General features: G+C 38.2%; 3 protein-coding genes across 4 annotated transcripts in view; all 3 read left to right on the top strand.

Moving 5' to 3' along the window:
• LOC148911354 (uncharacterized) overlaps positions 1 to 27,469 on the top strand; it is a gene marked incomplete in the record, with an annotated part of 110,326 nt that overhangs the window by 81,179 nt on the left and 1,678 nt on the right. The window contains 11 exon segments of the mRNA XM_089030059.1: positions 21,259 to 21,347; positions 21,860 to 21,976; positions 22,621 to 22,772; positions 23,015 to 23,150; positions 23,637 to 23,786; positions 24,431 to 24,530; positions 24,938 to 25,014; positions 25,123 to 25,257; positions 25,756 to 25,884; positions 26,117 to 26,274; positions 26,918 to 27,053. Of these exon segments, the coding sequence (XP_088886185.1) occupies positions 21,259 to 21,347; positions 21,860 to 21,976; positions 22,621 to 22,772; positions 23,015 to 23,150; positions 23,637 to 23,786; positions 24,431 to 24,530; positions 24,938 to 25,014; positions 25,123 to 25,257; positions 25,756 to 25,884; positions 26,117 to 26,274; positions 26,918 to 27,053 (1,379 nt within the window).
• The window catches only part of LOC116304284 (uncharacterized), a 61,102-nt gene continuing 36,967 nt past the window's right edge, over positions 3,335 to 27,469 (top strand). The window contains exons 1-5 of one of the 2 annotated variants that reach the window (XM_089030062.1): positions 8,738 to 8,873; positions 11,231 to 11,544; positions 11,895 to 12,045; positions 12,502 to 12,831; positions 13,543 to 13,851. In XM_089030062.1, the coding sequence (XP_088886188.1) occupies positions 11,305 to 11,544; positions 11,895 to 12,045; positions 12,502 to 12,831; positions 13,543 to 13,851 (1,030 nt within the window). In that variant the 5' untranslated portion in view covers positions 8,738 to 8,873; positions 11,231 to 11,304. Of the gene's footprint in view, positions 3,598 to 8,737; positions 8,874 to 11,230; positions 11,545 to 11,894; positions 12,046 to 12,501; positions 12,832 to 13,542; positions 13,852 to 27,469 lie in introns of those variants that run through there. The other variant, XM_089030061.1, reaches the window with a different exon arrangement.
• On the top strand, positions 14,464 to 16,578 carry LOC148911356 (receptor-type tyrosine-protein phosphatase alpha-like). The gene is made up of 6 exons (XM_089030077.1): positions 14,464 to 14,564; positions 14,810 to 14,925; positions 15,142 to 15,311; positions 15,486 to 15,573; positions 15,808 to 15,884; positions 16,334 to 16,578. The coding sequence occupies exons 3-6, from the start codon at positions 15,186 to 15,188 to the stop codon at positions 16,427 to 16,429; spliced, it is 387 nt and encodes a 128-aa protein (XP_088886203.1). The 5' UTR covers positions 14,464 to 14,564; positions 14,810 to 14,925; positions 15,142 to 15,185; the 3' UTR covers positions 16,430 to 16,578.

Raw genomic sequence — 27,469 nt, forward strand, 5'->3', positions numbered from 1 at the left:
TTCGATGTCGTGGTTCATTGCTGGCCAGTAAACGCGATCTCGTGCTTTCCTTGCACACGCCTCGATTCCTTGATGACTTGAGTGTAACCTCGCGACTACTTCAGATCTGAGGGCTCGAGGTATGATGATGCGTTGATTCTTGAATAAGATGCCGTTGTGGAGTGTCAGTTCCTCTCGGAAATGCCAGTAGTCTCTGATAGCTACTGGTACTTTGTCACGTACGTCAGGCCATCCTATTAGTATAGTATTCTTAAGTGACTGCATTTTAGGGTCTTGCTCTGTGGCTTTTTGTAGTTGCGCTAACCTTTCACTTGTGACCTTTACATTGTCGAGGGGGTTGATTCCTTCTAGTTCTAGCGCAAACACTTGAAACTCGTCTCCAGGTTCTCCTTGGTCTGCGAGGAAGGCTCGTGAGAGGTGATCTGCCACGTACATTTGTTGTCCTGGCTTGTAAGTTACGTTCAGGTTGTATCGCTGTAGGCGTAATATCATCCTCTGTAACCTGCTGGGTGCTGCTAACAAGGATTTCTTGAAGATCGCTTGCAAAGGTTTGTGGTCTGATTCTACTGTTATCAGCTCTCTCCGTGTGATGTACTGGCTGAACTTTGCACAAGCGAAGACGATTGCAAGACATTCTTTTTCGATTTGTGCGTAGCGTTGCTCAACTGGTGTGAGAGTTCGGGATGCAAACGCTACTGGTTGGCCGTTTTGAAGTAAGGCTGCTCCGAGGCCCTTCTCACTGGCATCACATTGGATAGTGACTTCTTCGCTCATGTCATAGTACTTGAGTACTGGATGCGCAATCACGAGTTGTTTAACTTCTGAGAAGGCTTTGTCGTGCTGGCGTGACCACACAAATCTTGCATTCTTTGTGGTTAGTTCACGAAGAGGCAGTGCGACTTCTGATAGTCGAGGGAGAAACTTGGAGAGATAATTTACAAAGCCTAGTAGGCTGAGTGTCTCTTGCTTGTTGGTAGGCTTTGGCATTTCGGTCACTGCTTTGACCTTATCTGGATCTGGCTTGAGTCCGGTGGATGACAAGATGTGTCCCATGAACTTCACTTCTTTTCTCCGCATGATGAGCTTCTTGCTGTTCAGCTTTAAGTTGATCTGTCTTGCTCTCTTGAGCAGACGTAGCAGATTTTCGTCATGGTTTTTGTTAGCTTCTGCTAATGTGTCACCGTAACCGACCACTAACATATCGTCGCGGAGCACTTCCACGCCTTCTAGGTCTCCCAGTCGCTCGTGTAGGGTGCTTTCGAATTCCTCTGGGGCTGAGCTGACGCCAAAAGGCATGCGTAGATATCTGTAACGGCCAAATGGGGTCCAAAAGGTTGTAAGCTTACTGCTAGCTTCGTCCAAACCGATTTGGTAGAACCCATCCTTTGCGTCTAACGTTGTGAAGACTTTGGCCTTGCCGAGTCTGGGTAGCATCTCGTCCATCGTAGGCATTTGGTATTTGGGTCGTTTGATCGCTTTGTTTAGATCTTTGGGATCCAAACAGATTCGTATCTTTCCAGGTTTGGCTACAACGACCATGCTGCTGCTGATCCATTCGGTGGGTTCTGTCTCTTTGACGATGATTTTCCTTTTCTCGAGTTCAGCTAACTTTGTTTTGACTTCCTGGCGAAGCGTAACTGCGATTCTTCTAGGCGCGTGTTGAACTGGCGTGACATCTGGGTCAACTGCGATTGTAGCGTTACCAATGTTTCCCAATCCTTCGAAGACGTCTCGAAAATCTTTTAAGATACTTTCTTTAGTTAGGGGCAGAGTTCCGGTTTCTTGAACCGCGTGGACTTGATGATCGATGTTTAACTTGATTAGATCTAATTGTTGGCATGTCTCGGCTGATAAAATTGGTTTGTGGTTTCCGTTGACAACCTGAAATTTGAAGCAATGTTTTTCGTTGACCTTAAGTGTCACTTCACCTAATGTTTCCATGACTGATCCATCAAACAATCGTAGTTTGACATTGCTTTGCTTGAGCGTCGGATTACCGTCTTGGTTGATGATTGCTACATCCTTGTGGCTGATTACGTTACAGGTCGCTCCTGTGTCTAGTTGGCAGTCCAAATCCGTTTTATAACTGGAATTGGTGTTCATAAACTCAAGCTTTGCAAAAAGCTGCTTGCCCTTCGTTTTCACCGAACCAACTTCTTCAATCTTAAACGTGAATTCGTCGGACGAGTATTCTCCTTCTTCTGATTCTCCTGATTCAGCTGTCATCGCTTTGACATTGCTTGACCTCGATTTACACACAGACGCGAAATGGTTTTGTTTCTTGCACGTTTTGCATTCACGGCCATAGGCGGGGCAGTCTTCTAACTTGTGTTTCTGAGAACCACCACAGCGGTAGCACTTGTAACTGCTCGTTCGTCGACTTGTAGTTCGTTTACTGTCCTCGCTTGGCGTTCTGTGGGAACGTCTGTTGTTGTACTTGTCACTTGGCTTGCTTGGAGATTTAGGCTTCCGTTCTCGTATTTCATTGATTTCTTCGTTATTTGTCTTATCCACTAGACTCATGGCTTTTAACTGACTGCTAGCTAATTCACTTGAGCGGCAAATGTTGAGGGCTTTGTTGAGATCTAGACTGTCCTCTTTTAAAAGACGTAGTTTTGTTGCGTGTTCTCGTATACCAAGAACGAGTCGATCCCTGATAAGCTCTTCCGTTAACGGACCAAACTGACATGATGAAGCGCATTTTCTAAGGCGATTTACGTAGCCATCTACGGTTTCTTCTGGGCCTTGAGTACAGCTGTTGAACAGATATCGTTCGTACACCACGTTGCGCTTTGGTTTGAAGTAGGCTTCTAGCGCGTTTAAGCATGTGTTTACGTCGTTCTTTTCTTCGTCACTTAACTTGAGATTAAGGAATATTTGCAGACATTCCTTCCCCATTACAGAGCGAAACGTTGCTAGTCGTATCTTTGGGTCTTGCTGGTACAGTCCGGTTGCGACTTCGTAGTCCTCCCACTGTTGTTTAAAGAAGTCCCAATTGTTTACTTGATCTCCTTTGGTATTCATCGGCGTTGGTACCGGAAAATGCGACGTGAATATTGGTCCTCGTGGACCGCTGCTGGTCGAAGCTTCCTCCTTACTTGACATATTACTTCTTCAATGCCTCGGCAGTAGGAACTTGACGGTTTTTTCAGCTACTTTGGAAGCGTTATTTCCAATTTATTTCTGACACCATGTTTCAAGACGTGTTCGTGTTGGTGGGGAAATAGTTATGCGTCTTTAATCAAACAATCACTTCTCTAAGTATCTAATTACAACTGCGTAAGCTAATATTGTAACACCCTCCCCCCTCCCCCCCTCCCCCCTCCACCCTCCCCCCTCCACCAATAACAACGTATGGGAGCTGTAACTTCATTTTTGCGCCTGATACGTAACCAAGACCAAGACTACCTTGCGAGTGTCAAGTTCGAAATTGCATACAGGAAATCAGTTTACAAAAGCACGAATCCACTTTACTTAAAGCATTGACAAAATCCACTTGACTTAAATACTTTAATCTCGTCTTTCAGATGGCAGTAGTTCAAGGTTTACCCACATTATTCTACTTTATTTTTGTTACTACAAGTGTCTGGGCTGCAGGTAAGATTACGTTTATTCTAATTTCACATGTTGTTACATCCTACCCAGATACTAAGATCTGGATACGGACTTATCATGAATAAATGTAAATATAATGGAGAATGAGTAAATATCGTATAATTAGGTTTAAAATCAATTTAAGGACAAGTGGTAAAAATATATGGTCCCTACTCGAACAAAGTTTATATTCAGCATACCTTCAAAAATATAGAACGAGTCTAGTAGCTGGATTTGATTTCCAACTAAAAGAGTTCAAGGTTTACCCACATTACACATTATTTCTGTTACTACAGGTGTCTGGGCTGCAGGTAAGATTAAGTTTATTCTAATTTGCCATGACCTTACATCCTATGGTTTTGACAACTTTATTCATTGATAGGCAAAAATTAATTATATCAATAACAATATAATAACGATACGACAACATCAAAAGTACTTAATTATTTGAGCGAAAATTTGACTGATTGTTTTCCATAGTAGAATCAACAGATCTAATTAACAAACAAAACAAAGTTTTAATATATTCTTTTAGCTTGAAGTTACGATAGCAAAAAGACACGATCATTTGTGTTCCTTAAAGGCATATCGATTCATCTTCGACATGGATCAAACCTTGACTTACCCAAACTCAATCTCGTTCAATCCTCTGCGTTTATATTTAGATTTAAAAAACTACTTCTGTTCATTTTAATTTTCTTAATCTACATTTTTACACAAGAAAGTGTTCACAAACGTTAAGCTGAAGATCTTAAGACTGGCCCTACGTAAAACTTGAAAACAATCTTAAAAATTAGGTCGATCAAGCATCAGGCTTGGTTTAATTGTGACTACTTTTTCCACCAAAATAAAAAAGTTTTTATTGCGATTTATAGAATCTAAAGCTGTAAATTTAAAAAAGATTGTTTACTTTCAAGAGCTAGGACATCTTTTTGTTCACCGAGGTTTCGATATGCGAAAATAAAAGAAAGAAACTCTATTGAAGAAGAAGCTGATGACAAGCATTTGAATTGAAGAACAATGGTATCTTTCGATTTTACCTATTCGTCACGAAATTCATTCATCTCAGATTTCGAAATAAGGACACATCTTATAGTTTAAAAAGTTATAGATTTTGCTACCTTAAAAAAAGTACAGTTTTGTCTTGAGCAAAGAAGTTTATGTATTGAGACTTGCTCCTTTTCTGGCACTATCTTCGAAGGAGGTAGCATTTTTGGACTAAAAAGCAGAATGTTCTAGCATCTAGAAGGACGTGTTTCTGCGTTCTCAGCTCGCAAAGAAAAACAAAGGTCCTCAAGTTCTATTTGTGTGACTTCATTTCGTTTTGAACACCACTCTCAAATCCCCCGTTGAGCTTATTTCCGACCCTACTTATACTTGCATAAAAATAAGGCAACCTTTGCGATAAACACAAATTAGTATAGGTAATAGCACGATCTCGAGAAAGGCATTGTCTAATTTTGAAAACTTTCAAAAAATCACTGTACAATTTTGATGTTCGTTTGATATATCTTTTTAATGACAACCTTTCACATTTACAATCTTCATGCATACTCTCTCGCTCTCGCACGTGTTTTTACCCATGATGCCTTGCGGCCTTACATAAGAATACTACAATCACTTATACCTAAATTCCGAATTGTACGAGAAGATTGTGCGCTGTTTTTGTTTATGTTACGGGACAACAATCAAACAAATATCATTCCTCTTTAAAATATTTTAATTATCAATCAATTCATCATTAACCTGGCAACACGCATGTCCTAAAGATGATATACAACCCCGTGTGGTCAAAAAAAGAAAGTCACAACACGTGAGTCATGTGCCTTTCACGAGTGGCACGTACAACCAAGGTTTGACCTTGAACTACCTTAGTCTTATGTATCCTTTCTGACTTGGCCTGAACTTGTTATGACCCGGTTACTACTCTTTGCCCTCTGAAGTTTATTAAATCAATCAGGTATTTAATCCGTGCCCTAATTCCGTTTAAACCGTTGTAGCAATTGACCTTACTATGACCAAACGCTTCCTTGTAGGTCGTAGATTATTCCTATATCAAACTAATTTTTGATTCATTCATTCATCATTAAGATATTCTAGTTTTTTAATCTAGATTAAGAGGGAACGCCTCCTGAAATGTTTTAGTCAATAAACGAACAATTATAACAACCTGTAATTCAATTTGATTTTTGTACAAATCCATATAGAAAGGGATGCATAAGGGAGTATGCGAGATTGGTGAACGAAGCCAAAATAAAAGATAGAACTTCGTGGTCGTAATCTATTGAGCCAGAGCCCCCGTAATATTTATAATACGCTAGACAAAATTGAGCACCTTTATTAGGACTCTGCAGAGTACAATTTGGGATTTAATTGTACTCCTATTGTCCAATCAAAATGGAGTGATTTTGTTGAGTGTATTCATAAGTATTAAGATACAGTGAACAGAATCAAGGGGGGTGACTGTTACCTAAAAAGGCATCACACAGCGTCACAACTCCAAAGAGGGGTGTCTACCCACCTAATATATATCCCCCTGGATCTACTCTTGAAATAGTGGACTCCAAAAACGCATAAAAATCGATATGGGATACTTTATATTTTAGTTGATTGTCGAGACCTTGCTCTTGGCATGCAGAACAGTGTCATAGCAGCTGACAAGATAACAGCATCTTCAGGGACAGCAGGTGACCAGGCCAGACTAAACTACACTAATGGACCATCGTGGTGTGCTATTGGAGATGATGATAACCCTTATCTACAGATTGACTTAGGGACCCCCCACATCATTTGTGCTGTGTCAACACAGGGTGACCATTTGGCGAAACAATGGGTCAAGACTTTTCAGCTTAATTGTTCTGATGATGGGAAGACTTATCATCCATACAGGGAGAATGGCAACACACAACAGGTCAGAGGGCGCAATAAAATCTTTTGAATTTTTGTCAAATTCCTTGAGCGCTTTTGAGTGACCTTTCTTACGCGGCAGCCGTATTTACTGGATCAGTAGGTTTACTCCGCGTGACCTCGATTTCAGGCGTTTCGGAGCGAGGTATTTCCATGGGGTTAAACAAAGGGTATTCTCCGTCATGGGAATATACATGGCGTCGTTTGTTGAAGCCTGCGACTCAGGCTTGCTTCTCGCGTTTTCTTGTGATTCGACTTCCGTACATTAAAATCCCAACGGTCTGAATTAGTTTTAAATTCTTGATTATCGGAAGGCAAAACTCCTGATCTCTCAAAGAAATTTGAAAAGCGTATTCCTATTCATTGTTGACACATTTCTAGACATATTATGGTAACATGGATGGTGTTGGGATCGTCAAGCAAATTTTGTATCAAGGAATGATTGCCAGATATCTACGTATCCTACCCATAATGCCCCACGGAGCTGTTTGTATGAGAGCTGAGATATATGGAGTACAAATACGGTCAGGTAAGATAACAATACCTTATGATTATCTTGAGAGATATCGATGGAGCAGACATCTTTACCTAGAGAGAATGCTTTCCCATTTCGGACCACGTGTCATTCTATGAAATTATTTGTTTGAGTTGTATTCATATTCATGTGTCTTTTCATGCGCAACCCGGCCTTGAACATAAACCGTTATAGAAATAAGGCCTTTTTCAACAACAGGTGACGTGACCCTACCCAAGCTTTTCCATCCAGCACAATTTTTGTATTTTATGTCATTTCTCTTGTGTTACATGTTGTAAGCTAAAACTTTGCCTTCTCACTAATTTTGAGGTCCTCTTTACATTTCCGATGTTCATTTTGACAATTTTTCTTTTTTCTTTTCAAGAAGGGTAGGGTCACGTGACCTGTTGTTGCAAAAGGCCTATTATACTATGAGGAGTGGCTGGTGGTCAGAAATGAAAAGAAGTTATGCCCTAAAGCTAAGAAGTTATGTTGTGACTGCAATATTGTGATTGTAATAGTACTAATGTTGGTGAATAGGCTCTTTGCAACAAACTGTCACGTGCTGATATATGACTTTGATAACGAATCGATTCAGATCAAGGTCCTTTGGAAAAGATCTGTTGTATAGCAAATGAACTTCTTGAAACTGCTTCGTATCTTGAAATCGAAAATATCTTATAAGAGGAAAAAAGATTTTTGAAAAGATTTTTGATTCGACATTAGTTATCCAGCATAAAATCTTTAAATAAAGAAAGTCCAAATCTTTTTACCATCCAGTAACAATTATATGTCCGTCTATAGCAAAAGGCCTTTTTATATATTATCTACAATTTCTATTTTTCTCAGGCTCTAAAGTAAACTACGCCTACAATAAAGCAGCAACACAGTCAAGTACTGGATGGGGTGGACTGCCTGATCGTGCAGTTGATGGGGATCGTAATGCAATCTATTATTTTGGAAGCTGCACCCACACCCAGGATGAGAACGGAGCCTGGTGGATGGTTGATCTTGGTCAGAGTGTACCTGTGTATGAGGTGTTTATTGTTAATAGGGATACTAACTCCAATAGACTGCACGACTTTCTAATTCTTATTGGTAAATAATTCCGTTTAATATTAAATTTAAACAATAAGGCATCACAGCAGAATGACTAGGTGAATACTTAACGTTGCAAGGAAGCATTTTCTTTTTGAAACAAGACCTGCAATTTTGTTGCATGGCGTCGTGATGTTGTCAGCCAAATAGCCCACCTCCGAGATATGCTTCGATTGTCACGCACACTGAAAGGTTTCAGTATAAGGCTACGCTAAATTAAATTAATTCTTACCGACTGTCACGAATGACTGAGCATTTAGCACGTAGCCTCATACTGAAACCTTTTTGCGTGACAATCGAAACATATCTCGGAAGTAGGCTATTAAGGTGACATTCACACTTAGAGCTGATCGATGCGGGTGGCTATTTACAAATTCATAGTTTTTTTGTAAAAATTGGTACTCTCCACATTAGACGTGGAGTTCGGAAAGCGAACGCGGGTCGCCTTGGTTAAAGGCGTGCGCTATCACCGCTACGCCCATGTGCTTCCTTAGGACAATAGAGAAGGACGAGGACAGGAGCTGCGTTAATGTCATTAGATAAAACAATTAATAACACTAATATCTTTCATTACTAGGTGGGAATTCAAGCAATGGTGGTAAATCAAATCCCGTTTGTAACAATGTGAAGGGCCCACTGCCCTCTGGGATTGGAACGTCTATCTACTGCCATCAAAGCATGATGTGACGGTTCTTGACGATCACGTTTGACAATCATGGGGAATTCCTCACATTATGTGAAGTTGAAGTTTACAGTGAAGGTAACTGACTGCAAAATAGATTTGTTCCGGATGAGTCGCAATAAACGATTTCTGAGATGTGCGAGCACTTTTATAAATATTGCAGGCGCATACAAACGAGGTATTTTCGGGCAGTGTTCATAGGAAATCATAGAGCTATAGGCGATTCTACGACTCTTTAAAATTCAAGGTTTTGTCTGAAGTGAGCTATATCGTTTTAAACAATTACATTCTGTTCTGAAGTAAAATAAACCTTAAAGTATTCCTTCATTAACATAATCTTAAAGTTTTTTGTATGTGTTTTCTATAGTGCGCGTAAGATGTTGCCCGAAAATGCCTCGTTTTCGAATCAGAGGACCATTAATGCGAGATACGTTTTTTGACAGCGCACGCGCATCTCGGAAAAAGTCTATTCTCACGACAAGGTCACGTTACGAAATTATGTGACGATACTCATTGAATCAATCAAATTGTGTCATTTCACTGCTTATTCGAAGTGAAGACAATGCGGCGTCGTCATGTTAGCGGCACGGCACTTAAACGAGTGTTTTTTACAGTTATAAGAAATTTGTTCTAACAAATTCAAAATAAAGTTAAAAAAAAGTTTCTCCGACTTTGCTTTGATCATTGATTTCACATTGCTTTATGTTAGACTCCGTTAGCTGCACACCACAAACCGTTCTTGCAGTGGTTTCTAGCGATCAACATCTTTTTTCTTCAATTAATAGTAACTATAATAATAATAATAATAATAATAATAATAATAATAATAATAAGGACATAGACCGACGCACAAGAGAGATAGTCAGAAAAGAAAGAGGAATGCACCATCACGAATCCATCAAAGTACTCTACCTACCAGAAGAACTAGGAGGAAGCGGTATGAAAAGCGTTGAGGACACTTTCAAATTAACAACAATCAAAATGGCAAACTATATCAACAACAGCAAAGACAAGAGGATCAAGCATGCAAGAACGCTTGAAATGAATAGAATCGCGCAAGGTAGAAGGTCAATTTTCAAACAGGCCACCAAGTACGCAGCGGAATATAACATCACGTGCGACTTTGATGATACAGGCACTAAAATACCTACAAGTAAAGACCCTACACCTGCCAACGAGATCAAAACGATAACCTCACCTTCACCAAAATCAATAAAAGAGCTGCTGCGATCAAAGATCACGGAGAAGTATATAAAAGAAACAAAACAGCAGACATGGCTTGGAGCCTACACCAACCAACAACTCCAAGACAAACAGATTTCACCAACAGCCAACCAGATCCTGAAGAAGTGGAAAAACATTCCCGATATTGTCTACAGCGTAAACAAGAACATACGCCAACAACTACTACCAACAAAGACATACCAACAAAGCAAAGCACAGATGACCATCACAGACACCAAATGCAGAATGTGCCATATGGCTACAGAATCAACAACACATGTACTAAGTGGCTGCTCAAAGATCGCCCAAAGCCTTTACACAGCCAGACACGACAGAATGCTTAGACCGATATACCACTGTTTGCTGGAAAAGTACAACTTTCAGGAAAGCGACAATGGAAAGCCATGGTACATACAAAGTCTACCATCAGCAGTACTTCAAAATGAAAAGGCAAAAATATACTGGAATGTACCCTTTCAACTTGAGAAAGCTCCAGAAAACAGTGCCAATAAACCCGACATAGTTGTACAAGATAAAGAAACTAATGCTTGGACACTATTTGAAGGCACAGTTTGTCAAGTTGGTAAGATTGCGGAGAGAACTGTTGAAAAACAAGAAAAATACACGGAACTACGTGCAGGCATCAAAAAAGAGTGCAAAATCTCAAGTGTAAATCAGATTAACATAGTGTTTGACTTTCTCGCAGGACATCACGAACAGCTAAGAAAAGACCTAAGAACAATTACAAATACAGACAGGGAAGTGAACTTTCTTATAGAACGATGTCAGAAATGGATTTTAAGCCAGAACGTTAATATAGTCAAGAAGTTCTATGAATATGCATAAGCTGAAGAAAGGATCGAAAAAAAATGATGAACTTAACCAGCCTAGACTTAGTCCGCTGGTCAATGTAAACATGATATATACAGACAAATAAAACTTGCCATAATAATAATAATAACTTTATTTAATTATATAGCCCTAATTTCATAAAAAGCCCAATGGTGCTTAACAATTATAAAAAATAAATGAATGAAAATTTACATTTTTGTATCACTAACGTATTGAAAGTATAAATTTACATTAAATTAAAATAATATCCGATAATATATAAAAGATATGATGAGCAGATTTGGTTTTAAAAGTACATACATATATATTTCTTTATTTTTAGTTTATATGTTTTCATAATATCCTTCCATGGTCTTTAGGTCTGGCCATTGGTATATTCAATAGCAGCGTCGTGCCAGACAACAGTCTATCAGCAAGTTCTATTTTTAGTAGCATGAGATCTGCAGCCAAAGCCAGGCTCCTTGGTATTAGTTCATGGAGACCACGTGACAATGATACCAACCCATGGTTACAAATAGACCTTGAAGAGGTTTACTACGTGTGTGCTGTGGCTACACAAGGTGACCCGAACGGTAACGAGAGGACAAAGAAATACATAGTTAAAGGATCTTTAGATCATCAAAGATGGATGTCTGTAGAAAGCGGGGAATTGGAAACTTCGGAAAAAGAAATGGTAAATCAAATGAATGAGAAATTTTAACTGATATAATATATAATCACTAATCACCTTAAAATTATATCACGAAAAATTCCTGCTTTGTGATCAGAAATCGTTGTGCGCAAGATGAAATCTAAGGTGAAATGTTAGGTATTTACAGTATTTCCAAGGAACGAATTCAAATAGAACGAGCAACTGGACAGAGGTCTCACTCAACATGAAGTTAATGAGGCATGGAGCACCAGCGAATTTTAGCATTTTATCTTTAGGATTTGTGGCATTTTAGAAGATTGCACTTGGAAAGAGGGGGGAGGATAGAAACCCTACTCTTTGGTTCTCCTGTAACTTTATTTTCTTGTGTTCAGATTTTTACTGGTAACGAAAATAAGGCGACAAGCATCATCAAGCATATCTTGCCCAGTCCCCTAGCAGCTAGATTTGTACGGTTCTATCCTGTAGAAAAGATTGAAGCATACGCCTTGAGAGTGGAAATATATGGTGTTACCAAAGAACCAGGTACGCATGTTGAGTTTTTTGTTGAAAGAGCAAATACAAGATTCTGAGTTGAGATTTGGGAGTAGGAAGTGGGGTGGGCCGGGGTAGGAATCACTTCAGTAACACATTTCTATCACTTGAAATATTTTCAGAATGTTATACTTCCTACGTGTACATTATATATGAATGTGAATATACCCAGTAAATGACCCCTCGTCGCGAGTCTTTCTTATAGCTCCTCAGTGGTAGAACGTGCGACCGAAATCCGGAAGATCATGTGCTCGATTCCAATCAGGGACTTTTTAGCTAGAGACAAAGGATAAATAATTTCTATTTCCTGAATTTTGAATAAATTTTTAGGCAAAATTCTAGGTTGTGGTGGTGGGAATTCACGGGCTCCCATGAAACGTTCCCCTGTTTCCTGCTTTTCAAACATAAGCAAACATTCTAATAAAGCCTTCTTGTACTTTTTGTTAGCTTCACCGATACCACCACCGATAGGGAACAAAGAACTGCATCCCAGTCACGGTTCGCATGCAGACTTGGTTTGCAGAGCAGAAAGAGGACTAAAAATCAAATGGTACCATAACGATACAGACGTTACAAGTTACTCTATCGGTTCAGTAAGAACAGGATCAATACTCATATCAACACTACGTGTAAACTACACATCAGCTGAGGATGTTTATGACAAATATTCTTGTGACAAAGCGCTAAGAAAATGTACCAGTTTGGACTACATTTGTCAAGTCGATTATGGTTCATACAGAAAACTGCAAAGCAGGGGGAAAATCTCCATATTATTAGGTATGTGTTATTGTTTTTTTAATTTCTAGCTTTCAAAAAAGACCTTTCCAAAGCATCACCGTAATCTAGGTGAAGCAAAGCCGATTTCCTCCCTCCGTACAACACAACATGTGAGTTGAATGTGGTATGTGTGTGAGTGTGAACGTGGGGACACTACAATTGGGACCTGGTTCCCCTTGTCTCCTCCTGGGTTTTCCCCGAAAAAGGATTAAAATTTGTTTCAGTCAAGACTTAGTGTAGGTCTGTTGGATTTCAAAGTTGTGAATTATTTACGTCAAAGTTGGTTTGTTATATACTTGATGCTGAAATGATCCTAACACTAAGTAAATAACCTATTATAGAGTCTTTGCACCAATTATGAAGAAGCTGCGAGTATTGAATCTGTTCAAATCTGATTTACATGAGAACTAATAGACCTCTGTACCTTCGTTGTTTGTTGTCCCATTTTCGAGACCATGTGATGCCACTCTTGGGAGTTGATTCTTTTATATGTACATATTTTAAATGCTCATCATAAAAGAACTCTTCTCAGGAGAAAATCACTTGGTCTGAAATGCGCAATTTGCAGGTAAAGAGGTCTATTCAGTTTCCCTAGGGAAAACACCTTATTGTTGTTCCTTTTGTCATTGCTGCCATCACGTGATGTTGCAAAGCCTCTATAATGGGATCAGCAGACGAAAGTTGATTTCTCTGTTTTTCTACAAAACGTAGTGCCCACGAGACCAAGACATCTTAACGCCACAATCAACCCTCAACGTGGGACCCAAAGACCAACTGTAACGTTGAAGTGGGAGAAACCAATGAGAGCAATTGGCAAAATAACAAGCTATACCCTATTCTATAACTACGTCATTGATAATAAAAGCAATATGCCGTCAATGGCCATTACCGATTTTACAACCATGAGCTACACGATTAAAGTCATTGGTGGAGCACGTTTTGGATTCTATTTGAAAGCGAAGGCAAATGATCTTATTGGAGATCCTTCTCAAACGTGGACTGCAAACATTCAGGAATGTAGTAAGTATTGTAAATTCTTAGAGCAGTTTTCATATGACTGTAGAAAAAAAGTTGGTGCTGTATATACGTGCCTTGCCGTGACCGTGATGTTTTCTAGAATTTTGATTGAGTGTCCACGCCGTGTTTATGCCGTGATTTGATGGAGAATTCTAGTGTAATGTGATTGGGCTGTCGTACGCCTTGCGGTGTCACAACCGTGTTCGTGCTGTGAGGTTTTCACGGTCATACGAAAACAGCTCTAGTCTATTCTTCTATGACATGGCTCATTTACAGATTGAATTGGAATTTAGCGTGTTAGGTTTTGCAGAGGTAGGAAAATCGGAAAATCTGGAGAAAAACCCACGAATCTAGGGAAACACCTAACATGCAAACTCCACTCGCATGTTGGCGAGTCCAGGAATCTAATCCGACAACCTAGAGGTGGGAGGTGAGATACGAGTGCACTATCGTAAGCCACCCTTGATTCCCTCGAAGGGTTCTAGCCCTAGCGCAGACCCGGATCATGTGAGTTGAGTTTGTTTGATGTGTTGTTCTCTAATGTGCTACGAGGGTTTTTTCTCCAGGTTCTATCTCTCATCTTTTTTTGTAGAGAAAGCGGAAGAAAGTAAGTAGGATGATCAAGTATCTGATTTAGTCGTAGTGGTTGCTGTTGTTTTCTCTTTACTCTTCGTCCTAGCCGTTGTGTTGATCGTCGTTATTTTCTGGTATAAAAAGTAAGCGTTCACAATTATTTTCTTTTACCCGCTGCCAACCCATACTTCATACTTTTCTTCGAGCTAGAAATATACGTATTTCACAAATACTATACTCAAATGAAGAAGAAGGGTAGAATCTCATGGAATGAAAAAGAATCACTTCATTCCAGCTGTAAAAGGATTTATAGTCAGCCTTCATGCCATAGGGTAATCTATGCCTTCATATCGTTCGAGTCATTTATCTATTGTTTTATTTTTTGAAGACATAAAGGCGAAGATATAGTAATATATGGACGAACTATTTTTGGAGGGTCTAACAAAGATACCCCTCATGAGGACAACCTCGGAGCACAAGAAACAATCTACCTTGTTCCCGTCGGTAATCAATGATTTGCAGCCTTGATTAAGTAAGGCTATTTATGAATTTGTTTTGATGTATACGCTAATCACGTTGACAAATGGCTCTTATTGATTATAGATGACGTCTTAACATGTTCAAAACTCAAGTGTAATCACGAGCACATACAACGAATGGTTTTAATCTATACTGAAACCATGCCTTTTTAATGCGTCTTTCTTTTCTCTTCGAATTTAGATGGGCATAAGCAAAATGAAAAGCAGAATGAGGGAAACATAGAAATGGTAGAAGTAGAGGGCGATGCTATTTATGAGAATAAGACAGAAAAAATCGGTATCCATCAGTTTCCAGACTTTATGAACCGAGCTAGAAAGAAGAAACATGAACTACTGGTGCACCAATTCAAGGTTGGCATCAATATTTAGTAAAATGTGAAGCGTTATGTGTCCATGCTCCGGTCTATTTAACTCTTGCCGTAAAGTATATGCAGCGTGCAACATGCACATGTACAACCTTCACAAACCTGTTTTAAAATAGCTGTATATGTGATAATAATATTCTACATGGTTTATCTATTTTAGCTATTACCACAAGGTCGCCTGTACCCTTGCACTGTTGCAATGAAACCGATCAACAAATCTAAAAATCGCTATGGCAATATCATCCCATGTACGTATCGCAATAGACATCTTACAGCACGTAATGCAGCTCCGTTTGGAGGACATAACAATATGTTTCCAATTAACAGGATATCAGGAAATCGAAATTATTTTGTTTTGTTCTTCAAATTGAGCTGATTTGACGTAGCATGCAAGGGGTCTATAATATATCCCACGTTTATAAGCTTTAACAGAGATCAGCTGATGTAGTGCTGTATCTGAGAACATGCTGCTTTGTTTTCAGACGACAATTCGAGAGTCGTTCTCGAAAAGCTGGAGGGAGACGAAGATTCAGATTACATCAATGCAAGCTACATACGGGTATGATCACAGAAAGATATCTCCTTAGTTGGAATACATGCTTAATATTCGAGAATTGTGTTGTTGAATAAATTCTCTAGACAGGCCTGGCTAGGGTACTTGGGTATATGGATAATGCAGGGCATTTCTAACCCCGGGGTTCGGCATCCTCGACAACATATATCTGATTTATGAGCATAAAGAATCTCGTTTTTGGAATTTACGGGATCCCAAGCGTTCCTCAAATTCTTAGTATAAAGGTTTCATAGAGGGAAAACATCTTGTATATTGGTACGTATCTCGGCAACCCCTGGCCGGGTCTGTTTAGCGTAGATTTCATAAAAGAGTGCAAATTAGTTTGATCATGGTATCTGATATTTTATAGGGTTAATTTTTTTACCATTTACATATACACAAAAAAGTATAATACTAAGTATCAATATAGCTCTTCACTTCACTTTGCTATTCAGGGATACGACTGTAAGCAGATATCCCATGGCGAAAAATTACGTACAGTCAGCGGTTCGGTACCGCGGGCGCGTATTCATTGTTCAATATTGTACTAAGATGGCTGCCAGTACCAATCGAAAAACGATGCCAGGATTCTACAGACAGCTTAATGAGTCTGCAACCTGGTTTTTAGAGCCAGTAAAGGTGATGAAAAGAAACAGGATGACAAGTGGCCCATATTTTGCAGTAGAAAGGTTAATTTCGAAGCGAAACTACAAGGGAAATGTAAGTAAATTAAAAATTTTTGACAACTTCATTCTTACTTTTTCGGCATGCTTGTGACCATTTTCTTAGCTTTAAAAGTCAAAATTTTAATTTTTTTTTCGAAAAAAAGGATTCTGACTCCTGTTTAGTTAGTAAGCTTCACATTTCCCCCCAATTTAACAAGGATTTTTGTATTTTCAGACTGAGTATCTTATCAAGTGGGAAGGTTACAGCTCGTACTGCAGTAGCTGGGAGGATGAGGGGAATCTAACAAAAGATCTGATCCGGTAAGTATTAATGCGAATCTAGTGATTTTTGCTCATGTAAATTACATGCCAACATAAAACTTTATTTAATCATACTCTACTAACTGTGATTAAATTAACCTCTATTAACTCTGGATTAAATTCACTCTCTTTTTTTTACAGAACATTTGACAAACCTATAATAGACCATCCAAGACTGGAAGCAAACATTGACTGCTTGTTACATAACATAACTGCTAAGCTAAAAAGCAAATCAAGGGCTCCAGTTTCCTTTTGTTTTGACCATGATTGTTTTCGGTTTTTATTTGGGGGTAAGGGAACTGTATCTAGGGATGACAAAGCATTTATGCTAGAAAAGGAGGATTTTCAATGTTGTCATTTTTTCAATGATTGGGATCAGTGTTTAGATAGCAATGGGGATGGAGTCATTATTCAATTTCCAATGAAGGTGGGACTAGTTCTTTCTTTATCACCAAGTGTAACTGTTTTTCAAAATAGGAAATTAGTAAAACAACCCAGAATGCCAATAGAAAAGCTGAAAATTGATTTTTTTCGTAAGCCTTTCTCCTGTATTTAAATTGTTTACATTAGGGAAAACATTTAAATATAAACAAATTACTTGAAAGTATCATTTGTAAAAGACATGAAAAGTTATTTATCAGCTTCTAAAAAGACACTCTAACTCATTGTTTTTTCCCCAAACAGTTGAATGACTGTGTCATCTATGTGAATTGTCAGTATAATGAGTGTCAAATGGGCTAGCTAGTGTATTTTATTCAATATGCATTGCATTTTATGTCTGCTATTACTTGATTTTTGTAGATAAAATCCATTGTCAAGCAAAAGCTAACAATTTAAAATTTTGTATTTGTCAATAGAAGATAAAATAGTGCAAATTGTAAAGATAATTTACATTGTACTTCTTTGAACTTTTGTAAGCAAACAGGCTAATTTTTAAATTTTAAAGCAATTAATTTGAAAAAAGTAGCTATTAGAGTGCCATGAACATAGTAATAAAATAGTAACACTATGTGAATGAAATTGTATATAGAAAAGCTACTTAAAGTATATTGCAATTGAATATATACAATATGAGTCAATGTTATGAAATTAAAACATCTGGGTAATTAAAAAACTATAATATTTTTAGTATTTCAGTATGCCAGTCATTTGCATTTCTCTTTGAGATAAAATTGTCTCTTTGTTTTCTTTTTTATTCCCTCTTCCCAGTAAACAGCATTCTTTTTCTCATATTTTCTTCTTTTCCTTTCATTATCCCTTAGACTCCATTGCCTACTTTCCACTCTTAAGATATCTGCTGTTGAGTCCCACTTGTTTGATTTTCTTAGGACTACAGATCTAGCAACATCATTGTTTTTCTCCACTCCCTGTCCTGTAAAAACTTTCAATGACTTGTACATTTGAAGAAAATATGGTACATGAGCTACTAAGATATGCATATAAGGTGTTACCCTTCTCCTCTCATACCCCTTCATTTTTCCATTCAGGGAAACAAACAACTTCACCCAAGCTACAGCTTTAAGATGGAAGATAGATGGATCTTGTTCTGGTGACCAAGTGTTGATAATGGCATAGAGCTCACCAAAGTTATTCCATATCTCTATAACCTTTTGTCCCAGGTCTTGACACTGAAAAAGTTCTAGAGTTCCTTCTTTTTTTGGAAATTCTTTAAGAAGTTTCTTTTTGTCATCTCCTGTAAGACTGGTCCACTTATATCTTCCACTTGCCCTCCCATCTGCATTTTTTTCTTCCCACACATCAAAAGAAATTCCTAGTGACTTAATATGCTCCACAGTTTTCTTTAGCTGAACTCCCCTCTCTTGTCCCCTAGCTCTATTCACTTCAATAATTTTGTCCCAATCTAGTGCAGCATCTATCACATTCTCTAGCAAAATATCTGTTACTCTTAACATAAGATGAAGCTCATCTACGACTACATTGTCTAGTTGAATCTTAATAAGTGGTTCTCGTTCGCACCCATAGTTGTAGTTATTTTTCTTGCTGGGATGGTTTTTGTACAAGGTAAGTATTTCTTTGAGAGTTCTGCATAGAGGAAGCTTATTAAAATTGGAGAAATCAGAGTCTACTTTCCATCTATCTTCTTTGGGAATCTTACACCAGGCACAGGCATAGTCAGCTGTGGCAGATTTTAATCCAAGCATTAGCAAAATAAATTTGTAATCACCTCCCAAGAAAAATTCAGTGTTCAGGTGTTGTCCATTAACTTCTATAGAACCACTCTGTATCAAATCCTTGATTTCTTGAAAAATTGATTGGAAGGCATCCCTTAGAACTTCATAATTTTCAGGTGCATCGACAATGGCAATGGTCCTGTTTCCCTTAGCAGACATTACATCTTGTCCCGATTGCAGCAAAGAAAATGAGAGAATTATATAATTACTATTCCTGGTCATACGAGCACCATCACCATTTACCTTGATTTTGATCTTATCATTGGCTACAGAAAAGTCCCTTGCATTTTTAAAGAAATCTGTTACCTGTACTTTGAGTAGGTCAGTTAGAGAGTTTACTTTAGAACCATGGTATGGGCCAGGAAGTGAAGATAAATGGCACATGTCATTAAGGTTGGACCTGCACTGTTTGATTAAATAAGATTTGGGAAGTCCCTCACAAATAAAAGAAAATTCATGATAAAATTTGTCACCAACACAAAACTTGTCAAGTAGATATAAAACCTGCTCAACTTTGGACTTTTCTTCATTGGTCAAGTTGTTATAATTTTTTCCCTTCTGACTACCATTTAAATCTAGCATATGGGTATCTCCTGATTCTTGATCCTTAATTAGTAAAGCCTGTATGTCTAGGCCAAAAGAATTGGAAAACCAAAGTGCTGTTTTTGCTCTATTTAGAAAACAGTTCAGTGTTCTGCTCTTATTTTTTGTCGATGATAGAGGTTTGCCTTGAAATTCGTTTTCATTTTCTAGTACAGAAATGTAGCTTTGTAGCTCAGCATTGGACTCCTGAAGATGTTGAATTTGCCTATCTCTATTTGCTATTTCTTGCACAAGACAATCAAACATATCTTTCTTTGCCTTTTCAATATCATCATACCTTTTTCTCCATTCCTCCACTTCATTCCTTAGAGTACCTAGCTCCTCGTTTCACTGATCTACGGTTTTAATTTCGCCTTCTCGAATATGAAAATTTCTGCTTCTATCATTCAGTTGCTTCCTAGCTCTACCTTTAGTCTTCCTATATTCTTGAACTACTGATCCTGCTATTTTTCTGATGTTATCGTTTATTCTATTTCTTACTTTTTCTTCAGAAATAAAAACAAACGCATTACCTGGCACACTCCATTCTAGTAAATCAACAAAATTTACCTTTGCATTGTACCGATCTTCTTGTACAATTTCGTGCCATAATTTCAGTAGTGGAAAAGGTATTTTCACTGCAAAAATTACTTTATCGTTTCCCCTACTATAAGCATAATGAAATTCAGAAGAAGACAACTCAACGTTTGAGAGATCTTTATTCAAACGGAGCCGATGGTAATGTGCAAACACGTCCGACATTTTGAAAAACTAGTAAACAGCTGATCGATTGACAGATGATTTTACCGCCAAAATACGATCCACAGGCTCTCAGTCCTCCTCTATGAAATTAGTCAGTGATAACCTGGGACTTAGATGATATATTGAATGATGGGATACAAAATGGCAGACGAAGAATCGATAGTTTTTCAGATATTCTCTTCGAAATTCGCTCTAATTGTACAAGAATACCGCGCGTCATTAGGAATATAAGCAGAAGAAGATTCAAAATTTCTATTCTACCTCATGTTTGGCTGATTTTGGAACCGGTAAAACGAATTTTTTTGCTTATAATTTTGGTTTAAAAACATTGTTTACATGATGAACTTCAAACCTGGATATGTGCAAAACCTATATATTCTTCATTTACATTATTAGAAAGCTGGATTTTCGTGCGAAAATCAGTAAAACAGCATGTCGGCCATTTAATTTGTCTATTCACTCTATGTTTTAACGGCTAAATCTTTGAAAGTAATTGGAACCGGTAAGACGATATTTTTTCCTTTCAAAAATGTAATGACATTATCGATAATTGTTAGGAAAAAAATATTGGATATGTGCAAAATGTAAATATTTCTCACAATAAATGCTAGGAGGAAAAAACTCGGGATTCTCGAAGGTTTTCAATTAAATTTTGTTGTTCTTTCTTTGACTTTTAAGCACTCTACTGCGCATGCTCATCGGCCATGTTGTAGCGAATTTTTCGCCATGCTACATTGCAACTCAAGGTAGGCAATGAAAAACTTTGAAATATTTTTATTTCTCAATGCATCCCCCAATGATAGGAACTCCAATAATGTGTATCAATTTGTATTTTTTGTGTCCTACTAGGTCCTCTCCCTCAAACTGTTGATGATTTTTGGCGAATGATTTGGCAGGAAAAATCCTCAGTAATTATCATGTTAACAGGCATCAGAGAACACAATAAGGTAAAAAATCCGATAGTCTACTGTTTTGATATATACGATGCATTTGGCGTATTTCTTGGGAACTAACCACCCTTCGTCTCCTACCCCTTTTCCATTGAAAATGGAAAAAAAAGAAAAAAATAAGCCACATATATTAGGTAAGAATATTTTAGAAGGGTCGAAAGCATTATTCGTGAAGATATACGGTAAGGAGGACTACTCCCCCTCACCCCACACCTGTTGGGAATTTATGCTTTTTTTCAATTTTTTTATTTTTACCATTAGCTTGTTATTAGAGCACTTTGCTTCACGCAAATGAATACTGAGAGCTTTCGAAACGTCTAATAACGCTTTCTTGTATCCGAAATAAAGAAAATCAATAAGGATGGTCGAGATAAATTAAGATTTCCCTAACCAACTTTCCGTCTTCGGGGGGGAATTTATGCTATTCCGATGAGTATTCATTCCACATAACTTTCTTTACAGCAATAGCAAAAGCATGAGCAAAATAAACTGACCTTCTTTTCTTACAGACAAAATGCGAAAAGTATTGGCCAGAGAATAGCAAGACGTACCAGGACCTATCTGTACATCTACAAAAGACTGAAGTATTTGCTGACTACTCCATTCGCACTTTTGTAGTATCCAAGGTAGCCGAAGCCGGTATCCCCCTTTCTTATTAAATAATTATAATAGAGAATTCTTTTCGTATTCAAGCAGTGAACGCCAAAGCTATTTTCTTAAAGAAAGGCTGTTGTACAAGGCTAAAATCTTGTTATTCAGAAGGTTGAACTTGTTTGGAAGTGGAGATGACCGATGAAAGTGGAAGCAAAGTGTTAACCCAAAGCAAAAATTATATTCGAAAATGAGGTTTAGACCTTCATTTACTTATTTCCCATACATTTTCTATAAAAAAGCCTGACAAAGAAACAAAACATCTTTATTTTGAAAATACCGCTTCAAACAGGCATTTTATCATAGTACATCATAGTTTCTAACTCTTTAAAAAAGGTTTTGAGTGTTGGAAATTGGGATCAAAACTCATACAAAAGTCTAGTTTTTGGTGCTTTTTGCCATTATTGCTCATTATCGAAAAAAATTTCCTCTTAATGAATTAAACTTTTTTACTTAATGACTACAATTGGTGGCGTGTCCTTATATTCCCCCATGAAAATAAGAGGACAAAAGACTTGCCGCCTTGATGACTGTCATGGCAAACAACACCAAGAGCAAATCTTTTGTCAAAATATTCCTTTTTTTGTTGTTGTTTAATAATGAAATTGATCTTTCATAGATAAAGACAAGAGAACAGCGCTATGTCTTCCAATATCATTTCACTGCCTGGCCTGATAAAGGTGTTCCTCAATATGCAACACAGTTATTGGCCTTCAGAAGGCGTCTTGCATCAGACACAGCCATGGGGTCTCCTTGGGTTGTTCACTGCAGGTATATAAACCTTTTTTGTTGATTTCTCTTTCTGATTTGAAGATACAGCATTTCTTTTAGCCTTGTTTGTACGTCAAGCTATTTATAGATAACAATAAAAGTCCTTGAGGGATCGCAACATCGTTCATTGTTCAGCGTTATCATTATAACGTCACGGCACTCGAACACGCGTTTTTTCCAGGTATAAAAAATTTACTTACTACTATTCTTTCTATTTATTTGTGGCTGAATGTCCATTGCAGTGCTGGTGTTGGAAGAACAGGAGCTTTTCTTGCCATCGACGCCATGATAAGACAAGCACAAGAGAATAAAACGATTGATGTTGACAACTTTGTTAAAACAATGAGACAAAACAGACAAAACATGGTGCAGACAAAGGTATAGTTTGCTTCCGAACTATTTTAATTCAAAACAAACTTTGATCATTTGTAATCCTACATGGTTTTCTGTACCTTCTAGTTGACCTGATATAGTTTACTATTTCATGGCCTTACAGTAAAGAAAAGCTCATCCATCCATTCCGTATCCATCCATCCATGCGTTCGTCCTTCCTGCCTTCCTTTATTTCTTCTTTGCTTGCTTCTTTGCCTTGCCTTGCCTTGCCTTGCCTTGCCTTGCCTTGCCTTGCCTTGCCTTGCCTTGCCTTGCCTTGCCTTGCCTTGCCTTGCCTCGCCTCGCCTCGCCTCGCCTCGCCTCGCCTCGCCTCGCCTTGCCTTCCTCTTTTTTTCAAAAAGCAAACAAATAAACAAACAAACGAACTAACTAAACCAAAGGCATGCTGTAGCGCTAGAGATACCTATCTGATACAAAAATAACTAATATCTCTCTTTACTAAAACTCAAATTTGTCCACCCTATTTATCAGGAGCAGTACTTGTTTATACACATGGCGATTCTCGAGCATCTCACGTGTGGGATAACAGAGATACAAGCACAGCAACTGAGGAAGACGATCAACGAACTGACTATACACGACCGTAAAGAGAAAATCACGGGATTTGAAAAGGAATTCAAGGTTTTTTTTATTTAAAGCACCATTAGCTACTTCTTTATCTTGGCACAATGTTCTCCCATTTCAGACCACGCGTTATTCCCTATAGTGTAATTTCTTTGTTCAACGGCTGCACACGAAAAGACACACGAAAATAAGTACAACGCAAACAGAATTTTTCCCAAGAAAAAGTCCCTTAGCCGAAATAAACGAAAGCATTACGCCTAGGGAAAAGAGGGGTGGATTGACAGGGATGGAACCCTACGGCTTTAAGAAATTTGATATTAAAATTATGAGGAAAATCTAATTAATGTCTTGAGCCATTTGCACTCTAATAACCATGCAACCCGCCGCATAGAGGCTTGGGACCATGACGTGATGGCGTGCAGCCATAGGAAGAGACAATCAAGTCTTTTTCCCCATGGAAACGGAATTACTTTTTGCGTAAATTGGACCAGATTAAATTAGATTGGAATGCTTCAGACATGGCGCATACCATCAAGTGATGGTGCAAGTTAACCTCTATTGATACAACACAGCACAAAACCAAAACAACAACACAAACACACGAAATGTTTGATATCAGTGTAAGAGATGCTCTGTGACTCGGGGGGTGATGTTTTTTTTTATTTTTTTATCTTTAAATTGTTGTGTTTATTGTTCTCAAGCATCTTTCAGCCCTGTGTCCTGATGTCTCCAAAGACGAGATGAAACATGGAAGCAAGATGTGTAACAGCAAGAAAAACAGGTTTCAACACATCCTGCCTTGTACGTTTGACAATTCCTATTTCTCTATATTAAGATTTAAAAAAGTTACACAAATTACATCACTTTATCTTTCCACAAATGTGAAGCAATCTTCTCACCACGTGTAATCATATTTATTATTATTGCTTTCTTTACTGGTCTTTCTTGAGAAAACATGAATGATTAGGGAAGTGACTGAAATGAGTTTGAAAATATTAAGCATTGATGTTATTTATCGAAAATCATTTTTCTAGTAGATAGACCTAGTTACAGACACAGATTATCCACACCACATACTTTTTCCTTGAGTATTATTTCTTTCTTTACTAAAAGACAATAAAAGACATTACGAATATTCTTGGATTTGAATCAAATAATTAAAAAACTTTCGGCTCAAAGGCAATTAATCAACAATCTTTCTCTTATAGTGGATAAAGCTAGAGTTATTCTTAAAGCTGACACGGATAAAGCGGGAAATGACTACATCAACGCCTCATATGCCAATGTACGTTATTTTTTAATACTTTAATAATCTCTAATAAATTATTAATATTTATTAATAAATTCATTAACAATATTTTGTTGAAAACATTTTTGGACTTTGATATCTTAGGGCTACAGACAAAAGGACGCGTACATTTTGACCCAGGCTCCTCTCGACACCACCATCGCTGATTTCTGGAAGATGATCTATGATAACAAACTGGGAACCATCGTTATGCTGAATAAGAGTAAAGAGGAAAAAATGGTAAGGGGATTTTTTTGCATTCCCTTAATTATCTGAATGAATCCCGTTTCGAGCCTATCCCGATCCATGCTCAGCTTGATCTCAAGTACGTTGTATTGGTAAAGTGCATCCCTTTCCACGAGAATAAGAAGAACAAAAGACGTGTCCGCCATGTTTGTTGACATGACAAAAACCACCAAAACCAAATCGTTTGTCAACGTCAACCAAAATGGCGGCTCTGACGTTCTTATTATGCTGAATAAGATTGAAGAAGGAAAAATGGTTACGTTAGGGGATTTTTTTTTTTGCATTGCTTGGTATAATCGTTTGAATGAATCCCGTTTCAAGGCTATCCCGACCCAAGCCCTTTTGTCAACGTCAACCATAATGTGTCTGATGTCACATACACCCCAAGAATTCAACATTCCAATCTGAGGCTCAAAACAGTGAACTGCAAATTTCATGAAAAATGTTTTCAGATTTCATAATACTTATACATTTATAAATATCGCTTATCAGAGTTACCCCTCATACTGGCCTGAAAAGGGATCATTGGAGTTTGGAGACATCACAGTTGAAATAATCCAAGAAGAAACTGAGAATTGCATAGTATCACGAGAGTTTAACCTGACTCACAATCACAAATCAGTAAGTTATTCCACTTTCGTTACACATTCGATCCTATGCCATGAAAATCATGCGAGTTGAGCTTGTTTGATGTGTTAACCTCTTCCTTGGCACGAGGGTTTTTCTTAGGGTTCTTGGGTTTTCCTCCCTCCTTTCCATCCGTCCGTCCGTCCGTCCGTCGATCCATCCATCCATCGTCATTTTCTATCATTCGATAATGTCAACCCTCATGATCTATAATTCATTAATCCAGGATGGTCCAAACAAACCACACAAAGTGAGACATCTACAGCACACAGCATGGAGTGATGGATCCGTACCGGGAACTACAACATCTGTGTTGGATCTCGTTGAAAAGATACAAAGATCACAGCAACAGTCAAACAATAAGCCTGTCGTTGTGTTGTGCAGGTAGATGTTCTCATATCACATTTTTGAATAGACCTCTTTACCGTGGACGTAATGTTTCAGACCTCGTGCCATTCTCTTGAGAATAAGATCCTTCGTTTGAGTTGTATTCATATTCATGTGTCTTCTGATGTGCAGCCGTTGAACACTCTAGGGCACGTGGTCTGAAATGGAAAATCATTACTCCCAAGCCAAAAAAGTGTATTGCAATCCATCTTTAGGTTATCCCCTCTCCATCAAAGTACCTAGGTTCAAATCAGCTGATAAAAATAGTCTTTTGAATCTCAATATGTGCTCAAAATGCTGGTCAAACACACACCAAGTCCTGTCAGACAGAAAGAATTCTATTTTAAAAATTCCGGCCACAAAAGACGGGAAATGACGTGAGTGAAACCCAGGCATTGTTCTTTCACGATGTAGCTAGGAGGATGGACCGCCTTTCTTACTCGGTGACCATGTTTATTTTTATGAGAATAGCAAAAATTAGTTTCACCTGCATAGATTTATTCTCAAGCACTTGAATGCAAGGCCACCCGTGGAGGAATCTATCGTTGAAACCAACATGGCTGCCGAGTGAAAAAGGTCCATATCATAATACCTAAGATCTGGAGTTATTCTCAATTATTTTCCCCTTGTCCTTGTTTAGTGACGGTGTTGGTCGTAGTGGTACGTTGTGTACAATCCTGTCTCTACTCGACCGTGTCAAAACCGAACAAATGGTGGATGTCTTCCAGACTGTGAAAGCACTGAGAATATCGAGACCTGGAGCCGTGGACACTGCGGTGAGTTTATCGTTGTTTGTCCTTATTCTTGATTACTTAAAGTTTCAACCAATAATATAGCTTCTAACCCCATTTTCCCGTTCCCTGATTAATCTCTCGCAGCTCGCTGGCCTCTCACCAATGAATGGGACCTGGGTTCGAGACCCACCGGGCTTGGTGTCGCATGAGAGACGAGTTCCTTGTTGGTTCTCTCCTGTGCTTTGAAGGTTTTTCTCCGGGTTCTCCGGTTTTCTTCCACTTAAAAAATCAACTTCCCAGAAATTCCAATTGGGATTTCAGTGGGTAAAGAGCCATTCTGTGGAAATTCCACTGTTAAATCCTACACGTTTTATTGTATTCATTTATTCTTTGTTTACCAGAACAAATTTGGTTTTATCTAATTAAATTTGAAATTATTATTGGTTTATTTCCCCTTT

The sequence above is a fragment of the Actinia tenebrosa genome, unplaced genomic scaffold (assembly GCF_029948245.1).
Source record: "Actinia tenebrosa isolate PJP-AT-01 unplaced genomic scaffold, QUT_ActTen_1.0 PGA_scaffold14__42_contigs__length_11649687, whole genome shotgun sequence".
In the NCBI taxonomy this organism is placed as follows: Eukaryota; Metazoa; Cnidaria; class Anthozoa; order Actiniaria; family Actiniidae; genus Actinia; species Actinia tenebrosa.

Excerpts from the sequence above, each read along its gene's own strand:
- LOC148911356 (XM_089030077.1), top strand. The coding sequence starts at position 15,186 with ATGGTAGAAGTAGAGGGCGATGCTATTTATGAGAATAAGACAGAAAAA. Across the intron at positions 15,312-15,485 it reads TACTGGTGCACCAATTCAAG|CTATTACCACAAGGTCGCCT; the intron begins GTTGGCATCAAT and ends TATCTATTTTAG. Across the intron at positions 15,885-16,333 it reads TCAATGCAAGCTACATACGG|GGATACGACTGTAAGCAGAT; the intron begins GTATGATCACAG and ends TTTGCTATTCAG.